The following is a 12,343-nucleotide window of genomic DNA, read 5'->3' on the forward strand; positions in this document are numbered from 1 at the left end:
CATATATAAAATAAATCAATTTGACATTATATTACAATATTACATGACTGCGTTGTTTATTTCCAGGCTTATTTGCTTTGACACAGAAAACATCGACTGCGACTCTGCGACGACGATGATGCGTGAGACTATTGCCATTCCTGCCGCTTTGAATGAGTTTCCAAGGAGACACCGTCAGTACAATCCTCCTGAAACTGTCGCTCGAGTCGCAGACATCAAGGTCAAGGCTCATGTCGACATTCCTGACGTTATCTGCGACCGCAAGCAGAACAAAGAGTACTCAAGAGGCTCATTACTAGGAGAGGTAATTTACACATCTGATGCAGCCTCGATCTCGTTTGATCTGTCCAGTTCTCTGGGCTAAATCATCAACAAATCAAAAATGGGTTGTTTTCTGTTATGAATTGAAGGCAGAACATGATGATGACCAATTTGAGAGCAATAATGTGCAGGTATATTTACAAGATTTGTACTGAATCTATATTTTTCCTTCAATTTAGGGTGGATTTGCACAATGTTATCAAGTAACAGACAGCACTGGTGCTGCGTTTGCTGCCAAAGTGATACCCAAGACATCATTACGCACTCCAAAGCAAAAGCACAAGGTACGGCATATTGGTAAACTGTGATTGGAAGTTATTATTTCTTATCACGACCTCTGTACTAGTTGTTTGCCGAAATCAAGATACATCAAATGTTGTCGCATCCAAACATTGTAAAATTCCATCACGTTTTTGAGGATGATCATAACGTATATATGATTCTGGAGCTCTGTCACAACAAGGTTTGGGTCACCATTCTTTGATCAAATTAATTGGACTGGAATCCTCACAATGCAATTTTATATTAGACCTTTGTTGATTTTCTTAAACGAAGACGACGTATGACTGAACCTGAAGTTCGATACTTTATGCTCCAGCTGCTCAGTGGAGTCCAATATATGCATCGAGAACGTATCATACATAGAGACCTCAAGTTAGGGAATCTCTTTATTTCATCCGACATGCAGCTCAAGATTGGTGATTTTGGATTGGCAGCTATATTAAAGCATGACGGAGAGAGGAAAAAGTAAGGATTGTAGTTTAATATGCATCGCAACCGAATCCTCATCATCAACACTTACCCTTCTCTGCTTGAAACAGAACCATATGTGGAACACCCAACTATATCGCGCCAGAGGTCTTGTTTGATACAAACAATGGTCATAGTTTTGAAGTGGATATATGGTCATTGGGAGTTGTCATGTAAGTGCCCAAATTCTTTACAAATATTTTGGAACGAATTGAAAACAACTGACTGTTGATAAACTAGGTATACGATGCTGATTGGAAAGCCGCCTTTTCAAACAAAGGATGTCAAGGCCATCTACAAGTAATTGCGGACGTGAAATTGGCGTTTTGTGTTGAGAACAGAGAATCTGACTCCCTTCTCTTTTGGTCTTGCTAGGAAGATTCGGGAAAACAGTTACGAGTTTCCTTTAAGCGTAGAGGTCTCGGATTTAGGAAGATCTCTTATTGCATCTCTCTTGCATTCTAAGCCCGGTAAGTTCTCGCAATCGCTAGCTTCTGCCAAATACGTGCCTGATTTCTTACAATTATTTCATTGTTTCATTGCATCATTAGAAAGCAGACCGGTCATCGATGACGTGCTTCGTCATCCATTCTTCTCAGAAGCAATACCGGCATCCATACCGATATCTGCATTACATGAAATACCACACTTCCCAACTCTGATTCGAATACCACAACCAACAACACCCACCGCATCGTCGCTGTTAAATGGGCTTGCCACACTCTCAGTATCACCACAACATCCTCCAAGGCCGGCTAGAACGGTGTTGGCTGAATTAGGAGTAAGAGCGCTTCGTGTTTTCGGAGAGCCAAACAAAAACAATAGCTTACCACGAATGAATCGCTTAGCTTCAAGCTGCTACTCAAACACCGTCTATTAGTCCATTAAATGAGAATGGTACTCAAATTGGTTTGTGTGTTATTCCGTTAGGAAGCAAAGCTCACATGTCACTTTTTTAGTCTTGTCGAACGGAACAACGCCAAATGGATCTCCGTCTTCGTTATTGCATGTTCAAATGCCTGGTGCTTGTAGGTCTTCTTTTTTTGATTGTGCAACATTTTTGAATTTTCTGACTTAAATTCCATTTCCAGATGTTACAAGCACACTTAGATTGCACGATACACGGTCGAATGGCGCTGGCGCACTGTAAGATCAGGGTTTCCTTTCAGACGCAAAAATAAGCTCAACCCTGATTCATATCTCCAATTAGGCGATCTAAGTACTCTCCAGCTCGCATGTCACCGGCTCCCAAAATACCTCAAGGTAAGGAAAAGCCCCCAGAGTCTCTCTTAATTAAAATCAAACTAACAGTCTATGTATGTCTGCGTAGTGCCAAGTCCTCAAACATCACCTCCCATAATAAAAGCTTCTCTTCCCGCTAATGCAATATCGTCCCCGCCTTTTTCGCCGGCAATCAAGGCTTTTCGAATGTCTACGTATCAAACAGCAACCACTAATATGAATGGGTCTTCACCGGCACCTGTATTAAGTCGCTCAGTGTCATCACCGTTAATACACAGGACGGAAGATGTCAAGTCTTCCACACCGTTACTTTTTAGACAATCAGTCATTGGTTCAGGTACGACCCCTTTAGTCAGGTGTTTTTAATATGGCAAAGTGTTGAAGTGCTGACTTGTCCTCCCATCTATAGTGACGAATCGATACGTCAATGTTTTGGAGTCGATGCAAGACAATCTGACAAGAGCACTAGATGACATTAAAGCTGGTGTGATATCTCGGCATGCTCCTATACCAGGTTGGTAGTTCTCGTAAGCCAATAAGCACGTTTTTTTTGTTGCTCATATGTTTCCCCAAATTAGATGAAATACTTCAGACGCCGAAAGTGTTTATCAGCAAGTGGATTGACTATTCTAACAAGTATGGGTTGGGATATCAACTGACGAATGGATGTGTTGGTGTCTATTTCAATGATTCGACTAGCATCATACTCGCTCCTGATCAACAGTACGTCGCGTCGTTTGGTTCTGCGCTCAGAATGTCTTCTGTGACATTACTGCTAACCAAAATTATCACTGTAAATAGGCATTTTGAGTATCTGTATTGTGATCGAGAGTCCATCAGAAGTAGTATACATCGTCAAGCGTACACCATGTCGACATATTCAGCAGAGTTGAACAAGAAGGTGACTCTGTTATTGCACTTTCGTAGCTATATGCAGGAGAATCTCTTTCAGGTATGAGCTCATGTTTGGTGTGTTTCCGATGATTCTAAAAACTAACCAACATTTTCTTTGCCTTTCACAGGCTTGCTCGTTGCAATGTGCTGACACTACTGCAACTCAGAATCTGGAATTCTTGACCAAGTATATGAGGACAAAGCATGGTGTCGTCTTTCGGTTGTCTAATCGCGTAGTTCAGGTATCTCATTCACAAATACTCCAACTGTTCTTCATCTTTCTTACTGACTCATCATCGTGTAGATCAATTTTTTTGATCACAGTAAAATAGTATTGTCGAATGATGCACAGACTATCACGTATATTGACAAGGCACGGACGATGCAAACATTGTCCCTAAACACTCTGACTAAGAGATACGGTGATGCAGCAAGTAAACAAGAAGTTATCGATAGGTTGCATTATGCAAAGGACATTATTGCACAGATGATTGTAAAGAAGCAATCGAGACAAAGAGCTTCGTAATCGATATGTGACAAACAGTTGTGTAAATGGACCACTTTTTTGGTTTTAATTTTGGATTTTAGCACTGTCGATATGTAATTTAATTCATTAAGTAATACAGGATAAGAGAAGGAACACGCATAATATCGCATTCGACGATGGGTGATGTGCAGTCCACGTAAATGAAAAAATTTTAAAGTTTCGCTAGGGACGACCAGTTAAAAACTGGACGATATTAGATGAATGGAATGGATTCAGTCTTTGATAGGTTGGAGCAGCCCTAATGCAAGTCCCAACAGAAAGCCTTCATCAACGCAAAACGTGCCAAAACCATTGAAAAAACGAACAACTATCCGGTACCCCTTAAGAGGTCACGTAGCAGAAGAAGATACTATTATAATACCGCCATATCCTATAAAAGCTCCATCGAAAATGCCCATTGCATATCCCACAAATACTCGACATTCGACATCAACAGCAAGCGGCAGTCACGGAATATCGAATAATCTCAAAATTAAAGTGATTTCTCCAAGGAACCCATCGCCTACGAAATATTCCAAATCTAAACTAGTAGGCACTAGTAGCAGCAAATCCTATGGCAACAAGCAGATTGTCATTGTCGACGATGGTGAGATCATTACGATAGAGGATACGGAAGAAGAGGAGGCTAGAGTGAGAACTCGCAGTATGCTCGGCAAAAGTAATATTAATGGCAGCATCATCACCGTCACCGATCGAATATTGCCATCACGCAAGACCACTGTGCCGATATTAAAAGTCAGTGTGCCCAAAGACAATATAATGAATCCACCACAATCATCAAAGCAATTGAAGAGGAAACGAGTCAGTAATAACGTTGTGGTTATATTGGATGAACCGGCTGATCTCGTACAGTCTAATGATGATGAGGATGATGAAGACGAGGACGATGAAAGTCAGGAGGAGGAAGCAGAAGAAGAGCAAGAAGAAGAAGAGCAACAGTCTAGTAGTGAAAATGATGACGATGATGAGCAGCAAAGGTATCCACTCCGTCATCGCAGACCAGCGACAACCTCATCCTCCGAAATTGTAAATAGCAATGAACGCCACGATTACCCATTACGGCATTCAGCTAGGTCAAAAGTAGTTAAGCGAGGCTCGGAAGAAGTCAGCATATATAAAGATCCTGTGACCTCAAGCACATCTCGTGCCGAATCACCTATAGTTATGAGTAGTGGTGATGATGAGGAGCTACAGGAAGAGGAGGAGGCGGAGGAGGAAGCTGATGCTGATGATGAAGACGAAGAAGATACAGTAATGAGTGGCTCAAACTTTACTAGTCCTCCTCGTCGTAACCGTCGCCGAAAGTCGTCCGCCAGTCTAGCACCTCCACCACCAGTGGTTTCTCGACCATCCAATTCCAAAAAACTAGTCTTGACATTTAGGAAACCAACACCGCCGCAACCAATAGTACGGGTACTTATTGATTCAGATTCCGATATTCCAGAACCTCGTCAAACTAGAAACAGAAGAAGAAGTGGTCAATCCAGCGAGTCTGACCCAGAAGTCTTGAATGATAGTAGTGCTGCATATCAAACCGATACAGAATTAGATTCCGATATGACTCCTAGCAGAAGGAAACGATTACGTAGAACTCGTAGTAGCAATAATAGTAATGATTCACCCAGCCAGTCTGACGTGTCAATCATTGTGCAAGTCGATAGTCGTGAAGCTCGACGCAGGCAGCAGGTAAAAAAGATATCTGGACATGATAAGGAGTCCACTTTGGGGCGAGGAATGGGTGCCATGTCTCAAAGGTGGAAAGGCTCGCTACCGATTGTGGATGATGATACTGGTATGTGCGATTCATTTCAAATATTTATTGCTGTACGAGATACGATATCGACCATTATGATAGTAATCATGAATTCATTCATGGAGTATCAGACATAGCAGCTGCGACATATATCGTCATGGTACTAACTCTCGCCCACCGCAAACAGAAATCATCAAGATTGATGGATCATTCTACCTCTCAATGATCCCAGATAACGAGCTCAAGAATTGTGTTATACGACCACGTATCGCTCCTCCTCCACTATTGATTGATGAATCAAGAGATCATATCAAAATCCCATCCTTTGAAGTAGCTAATAGCTCTGCGCTTCGCTCTGGTGCTCGTGGTGGAAAAGCTAGTGATGTGGATGTAGTGATGGAAGATACGACTGATGAAGCATATATTGCAAGACATCGCAGACCAGCAAAGGAAGAAAGGTCTCAAGCCATTCGTGAGCTCGAGATATACAAGCATCAAATGTATAAGGAATCGCTAAAGCCAAAGTCGCTCAAAAGATAGCTTGGCTAGTTGTTGGGGGAAATTGCAGTTTCTTTTTTTGTACCTAGTCTCTCTTTTAGGTTTGGAATCCAAATCTAAATGTAAATAAATATATTGATTTATCGCAACCAGTTGACCCCCTTTGGCGACTTGGCGACATATTGGACGCGTCAGGCGGCAGCCAGCTATGATCCAGGTTATGTTCTTCTCTTTGACACTTTTGCATGCTTGCAATGTTCAAACCGTTAAAACTCTTACAAATCAGTTTGAAGAAGCTTAGCTGCTAGGCAAAGAAATGCTGGCTCGAGGACGTGCTCGTGCACTCTGCGATTTTTGCGAATCTCCCACACTCAATAGTCACAATAGTCAATAGTGGTGATCCCGGCTTGATCGCAAATATCGTTCGTTGCATACAAGTATTGTTACAGAATTGCATTCAAGCTCTGTTCGAATAGCAGTTACTACCGTTCTTGACGAAAAATCACGTTTGCACAGAAGGCACTCGTTTAAGCTACTGATTCGCGTTCTTGTCATTTCTTTCACTATATCTAATATATTATCCCACATCCAAGCTCGATCTGATTGTGTTTGCAACGAAAACGTGAAAATTGACAAATTCCAGCAAAATTGGTATGTTCCTCTTCAAGAGTTGAGCTACATTTAACTCATTTGCAATGGAAAAGTATTCAAGATGGAGAGATCCAGGTGAGAGTACCATCAAGCCCTCATCACCTTCTTTGCTTTTGAGAGTTCTGTATTGGTTTTGACATTAAAACTTGCAAAACTCAGCTATCGTGACAACCACTTTGATATCGTTTGCTGATACATCCTGAATTTTAGGCACAGGAATTCACGCATTCGTGCCTCCCGTACCATTACGGGGTGATAGGAATGGCTTCCAAACATTCACATCAATAGCGAAATCATACATATTGGGACCGCCGTTGGCTTTTATCAAGCTTACTGTTGCAATGATTCTTGTTGTTGTTTTCGCACTTTTGGAGCTTGTTGGTCAAATGGTAAGCCTACCATTGGATGTTCAATCTCGTCGAACATTTGCACTCATGATTTATTTCCTTTTTTGGCAGCTGGCTCCCATTACTCTGATACAACGTGCATATACCAGGCTCGTAAATTTTGTATTGCTGAGAAGTCTGTTACTTTTGCTTGGATTTTATTGGATCAAGTCTGAGAACGTCACTGTCAAGAAGGGGTAACTTTGATTTAAACTGGAACTTTATATTTATTCTCGCATACTTATATAGCTCTCTTTTGCTATGTTAGAGCTAGAAGGTCATCTTCTAGAACGCAACCAACACGTCAGTCCGTACAAGCTGGAGACATCATTGCTACAAATCACACTTCGTACCTTGATGTCTTGTATCTAGGTGCCAGGTAAAACAAAGCTACACTCAAAATGTATAGGAATAAGCTTGTGACTGACTAACTCCACAACACCCATAGATATGCACCAATGTTTGTCACTCCAACTCAAACACCAGGGCAAGTAACTGTTGAAACAATATGGAGTGCTTTCGCCAGAAGCATTCGGTCTCCACCATTACCTGAAACTGGACTTCGATTATCCGATGTTGTCAAGACTGCTAAAAGTAATGGTTGCTCTGTTGCCGTGTTTCCTGAAGGTACCACATCAAACGGTCGTGGAATACTAAGAATGACTAAAGTATTTCATGGGTTGGAGCCTGATAAAGTTCGCGTTCATGTTATTGGGCTAAAGTAAGTCATAAATCCACAAGCCTACACTTTTCTTTGTTCCTTCGATCTCACCAATTTGGGATTTTGAAGGTACGAATATGAAGATTTTGCACCAACATTCACAGTTGGTAATTTTATACCTCATGTGTTTTTCTTGGCTTGCCAGGTAAAGACTAAAAAGTGTCGAGTTGACTGTGGGGCATGCGTAATGACTTAAATGATCTTTTTTAGTGGATAAACACTCTAGAAGTCAGATATCTAATAAGTGAAGAAGTACAAGATTTACATACAACTCTCCCTGCCAATATGACCCTCAACCCCGATGAAGGAGTCATGGGAACGCAGATAGCTAGTTTACTCAATCATGCGACAAGATTGAGACAAACTTCATCATTGGGTGTCAAAGAAAAGCTAGAATTCATTGCTTATTATACAGAACGAGAACGCAAAACACGTAAAAGCTTGTAAAACTAGATTGTAAATCGTCTACGGCGCAAAAGGTTGTATATATTTTTGAAGAGGTCATACCCACATACTAAAAGTCGAAGTCACCTCGAAATAGAGTCAAATCTCTCCTGTCGCAAGCATCTGCTAGATCAGGTCGTCTCACTAACAAACGAAGTGATTAGATTTGTAACGAAGTCGGTAGATTTGTTTACGCAAAACAAAGGAAGGTCATATCGCCAAAATACTCACAGTACGAGTCAACAACCATCTTCAAAGTCGACCAAACATTATCACTAGCTATACTATGCATGTTGATTACATTATTGCCAGCTGGTCCTTTACCCTTTCCATCCAACATGAGACTCTCGGCATTGGATTGCTGAATACCTAATGCACCAAGGAGATGCTCGGCAGCTTCACGGTGATTTCCAAGCTGGATACATGAAATGGCAATATTGTAACGAGCACGGATATACGACGGATTGATCTCCAAAGCTGCAAAATAGGCATCAAGGGCTCGAGGTGTCTTGTTGCTATTCGCTAGTGTTGCTCCAAGCTTGTTCCAGAGCAAGTAATCCTATGAATGTCATCATGAATGGTGATTAAGTTGTTGACAAAACAAGGTGTCCATATTGAAAACCAATCAAGATTTCTTGCAGCCCATATACCTGAGGTCTCTTGACAAGCGCAGCCTCAAAACAATCAACAGCCTTATCATATTCTTCTGATACGTTAAACAAGACCCCAAGAGCAATCTGTACATCTGGATCTAGATGTTCACCAGGATTGGCTCTAGCAGCCTCCAAAAACAGGTTGATTACATGTCCATGTCTTTGCGCAGCACTCATCAGTCCAGCTCCAGCACCAATACCACCAGCCTTCTCAATAATCATGTGATACTTGTCTGAATTGGCCATCCATGCTTCAAGAGCTTCGTTAGCATCTTCTCGACAATTCTCGTTTGTGTACGATACTGCCAACCCAATCCAAGCATCGAGTATACTGGGATCTAGTTGGGTAGCTTGACGTAGAGCAGCTATAGCGGCTGTTTCGTTTTCATTCTCTTGTTGTCGAATCCCGAGATGATGCCAAGCCGAAGCATTTCCAGGGTCAAGCTGTACAGCTGCTTCTAATGCAAGCACCGATTCCGTCAAGTTACGATGTGATAGTGGATTTTCAAGATATGGTGCTGGTCGTGACAAGTAAGGATTATTGGGCATGAATTCATAGTTATCATATCGAGGATCATTAGCTCTATATGCTAGTGCTGGAGAATTATATTCATCCCAATTCTTTTCCATGGCATCCCATTCTTCGTTTTGTGGATCTCTAGATATTTCATCTGCTACTTTATTCTTATACTCTCGAACCCAATCCTGCATCCCATAATACTCTTTAAATGCCTTTTCCATCTCTTGATAATCTTCTGTCTCTCCTAGATTATCACCAGCCTCATTTCGTTCTAGAGCATTCTGTCTGAATTGCTCAAATTCTGCCTCCCATCGAGCACTACTATCAGTATGCAATCCGGCTTGGAATTCCTGGGCCCAGTCTTCAGCTGTACGGACTTTTGGCGGGTTTGCAAAAGCTGTTTCACCATATTCTTCAGCCCAGCTAGCTTCTCGATTCTGGCTACTAGCAAACTCGTTCGTCCAGCCATCAGATGAGGCCAAAGCACGAGCACCAGGTGTAGTGAATTCGTCTTCCCATGATTGCTCTTGTTGCTGGAATTGTTGAGCCCATGCTTCACCTCGTACAGGAGGAGTTTGTTCAACGACTTTATTTCCTTCTATAGCTACTTCTTGATCTCGTAGCTTTTGCATGAATGCCATGAATTTGGATTCTTTGAATTTGGGGTTTGTTGACGTGGAGACTATATCTAGCAGCATGCCTGCTGTCTTTGACAGAGCATCGGTGCTATCTACATTGACTTCAGCCTGTTGTGTGACGAATTCGTCTGCCCATGATGTTTGTTCTTTGGCAAACTCTTCTTCCCAAGAGGATGATTCTATGCCGTGAGTTGGTAAGTATCCTGTTTCTTTTCTAGCTTGAGCACTAACACTCACGTTGAGCTTGCTCAAAAGCCTTTTCGAATGCAGCCTCTGTTTCAGCATGTTCCGCATGAAATCCTGGATGTTCTCGTTGAAACTGAGCGAATTGATCTTCCCATTGTCCATGTGCTTGAGCTATGAATTTGAAGCGGGTGAGACTTACAATTCCATTGCAACAGGCATAAGACAAAATGCCGTACTTCTAGCTTGTTGGAAGACCTCTTCAAATTCACGAAACTGGTGCTGATCATGCATTTGACCCATTCCACCGTCATTGAATTTAGCAAAGTCAGCAGCCCAGTCTCCATTATGCTGGGCCATAGAAGGAGGAGCCATGGAGTCTAATTCTCGATTCATATCACGGAAATTGTAGAAATCGTTGGGCATATGGCCTTGTTGAGCGTGGGTTGAGGCAAAGAATTCGTCAGCCAACTGTGAAAGCTTCAAGTTAGTATAGAGCAGTATGCGAAGCGCTCAAATGGGATCTTACTTGACGTTCTCGGGCCATTTCAGGAGCTAGAGGCCGTTCTCGTAATGATAGACCACTTGGGCCTGCACCGTCTTCTGCGACACCAAATCGATCCTAGGTTTTGATACATTTTGTTAGCGGTAATGCGGTAATAGAGAAGCAAATAAGATATTTGCATGTGGAGAAATGATCTAGCGTTGCCCGTCTTGTTTGCGTTCTATGTTTTTCAAGTCGATTGCAATGAGTTTCGTCATTGTTTTTACTTGCCTGGTGCATAGAGCGGTCTCTGTCGAACTGCTTTGAGAACTGCATCAAGTCATTGCCTGGCCCGCATTCTGCATTGTTGACTAGGTCCATGGTACCTTCCTCCTTGGGGAAAAGACTTGGTAAGTGTTGTTGAAAGAACTAATGAACTCCTAGAGATTTGCATGTGTCAACTTTTGCGTGAGGTTGTTTTTGAGAAAGGAGAAAGAGCAAATTAGTTCCGGTATTGACGCGCCTCATTTAGTAGATCTAACTACAGTACCATTGATGAGCTTTCAATGTACTTGCTTTCGAACATCTCTGCGTGATTTTGACGAAACGAGGTAAAGGATTGTGTGATTACTTGTCATTGAACATTGGTATCTCCATTGTCATGCATAGTACCATCTCGATATCCACAACGCTACCAGTAATGAAGGCTAGCATTGGTAAAGCTTGTGCAGGAGCCACTTGGCCAGCAACCACTTGTTGTCAAGGGCCAGTAGCAGTGCAAAACATGTCTCATGTTCAGTTCCGTTTGCCTCCTCTCCATCTACGACCTGATCCTGCCAAAGTAACCAAATTGTCAATTTCAACTACAAATTCTCAGAAGTCACGATGAGCTGTGGAAACGACATATTCTGGCTGTAACATGATGCCAACTCTTCAGAATCACCATATGGTCATCTTTACATCTATTCGAAGGCTGGGCTTCCTTTTCCTGGGGGTTAGTACATCAAGATTTCCTTGACGTTGGGACGCTTATACTTTGGCCCTATGCTGTGTGCATCTACGCTATGTGCACGTATTGAAAGAATGGACCTAAACTGCATTCAAGAAACCACTTGTTCGAGGTAGTTTGATGAGTCGCCGCCCGAACTAGAACAAACAAAGCCTTGTGTTTTTTGTTTACATTAATTGCAAATGCAACCTCCGAACAAAGTATACTAGTGCTCGCAACCAGAAACTAGATCAGACAATAAACCAAGTGAAAAATCCAGCACTATGCCTCTTTCATCAACAGTGGTCGTGGTGGTGAGAAATTCGGCTTCGTCTGCACTGTTTTGGATTCAGAATTTAATATGATCAGAACCGATTTCAATTTCTAGTGGCTATTGGTCAATATGATAATATTCATTACGACAATTCAAGTCGGCGCTGTACGATGCCTGGGTGCTAGTGGCGTGAGTAGTTATATCCATTATGTTTGATGGACTGATAATTGAATCCTATAAAACTGATAACTACTTTCAATGACATAGCCTAATTCGTCAGTCGCAAATTTAAATCCGCCTCCTGCAACTTTTGCTCCTGAGCGAAAAATTGATGCCAGTCCAGGTATGTAAAAAACACGAACGCCGTTCCGCTCTATTTTTCTGGGGATTGAAATT

The 12,343-nt window shown here is 42.0% G+C and overlaps 3 protein-coding genes across 3 annotated transcripts; 2 read left to right on the forward strand and 1 right to left on the reverse strand.

The window, feature by feature from the left end:
• Window positions 1–115: 115 nt before the first annotated feature.
• On the forward strand, window positions 116–3,733 carry SmJEL517_g05517 (uncharacterized protein; the record flags this gene model as incomplete). The annotated part of the gene is made up of 19 exons (XM_031171443.1): window positions 116–304; window positions 411–452; window positions 501–605; window positions 668–784; window positions 851–1,068; window positions 1,143–1,244; window positions 1,312–1,371; window positions 1,447–1,541; window positions 1,623–1,852; window positions 1,920–1,968; window positions 2,031–2,099; window positions 2,163–2,217; window positions 2,282–2,334; window positions 2,402–2,650; window positions 2,723–2,827; window positions 2,892–3,036; window positions 3,115–3,265; window positions 3,336–3,449; window positions 3,512–3,733. The coding sequence occupies 19 exons, from the start codon at window positions 116–118 to the stop codon at window positions 3,731–3,733; spliced, it is 2,370 nt and encodes a 789-aa protein (XP_031022576.1).
• Window positions 3,734–6,700: 2,967 nt separating this feature from the next.
• On the forward strand, window positions 6,701–8,210 carry SmJEL517_g05518 (uncharacterized protein; the record flags this gene model as incomplete). The annotated part of the gene is made up of 7 exons (XM_031171444.1): window positions 6,701–6,731; window positions 6,867–7,045; window positions 7,115–7,239; window positions 7,311–7,421; window positions 7,491–7,763; window positions 7,833–7,908; window positions 7,974–8,210. The coding sequence occupies 7 exons, from the start codon at window positions 6,701–6,703 to the stop codon at window positions 8,208–8,210; spliced, it is 1,032 nt and encodes a 343-aa protein (XP_031022579.1).
• Window positions 8,211–8,277: 67 nt separating this feature from the next.
• Window positions 8,278–11,271, reverse strand: SmJEL517_g05519 (uncharacterized protein; the record flags this gene model as incomplete). Its single annotated transcript, XM_031171445.1, has 7 exons — window positions 8,278–8,351; window positions 8,439–8,766; window positions 8,858–10,197; window positions 10,256–10,375; window positions 10,441–10,672; window positions 10,731–10,823; window positions 11,236–11,271. The coding sequence occupies 7 exons, from the start codon at window positions 11,269–11,271 to the stop codon at window positions 8,278–8,280; spliced, it is 2,223 nt and encodes a 740-aa protein (XP_031022580.1).
• Window positions 11,272–12,343: the final 1,072 nt, after the last annotated feature.

The sequence above is a fragment of the Synchytrium microbalum genome, assembly GCF_006535985.1.
Source record: "Synchytrium microbalum strain JEL517 chromosome Unknown SmJEL517_scf0051, whole genome shotgun sequence".
Lineage (NCBI taxonomy): Eukaryota > Fungi > Chytridiomycota > Chytridiomycetes > Synchytriales > Synchytriaceae > Synchytrium > Synchytrium microbalum.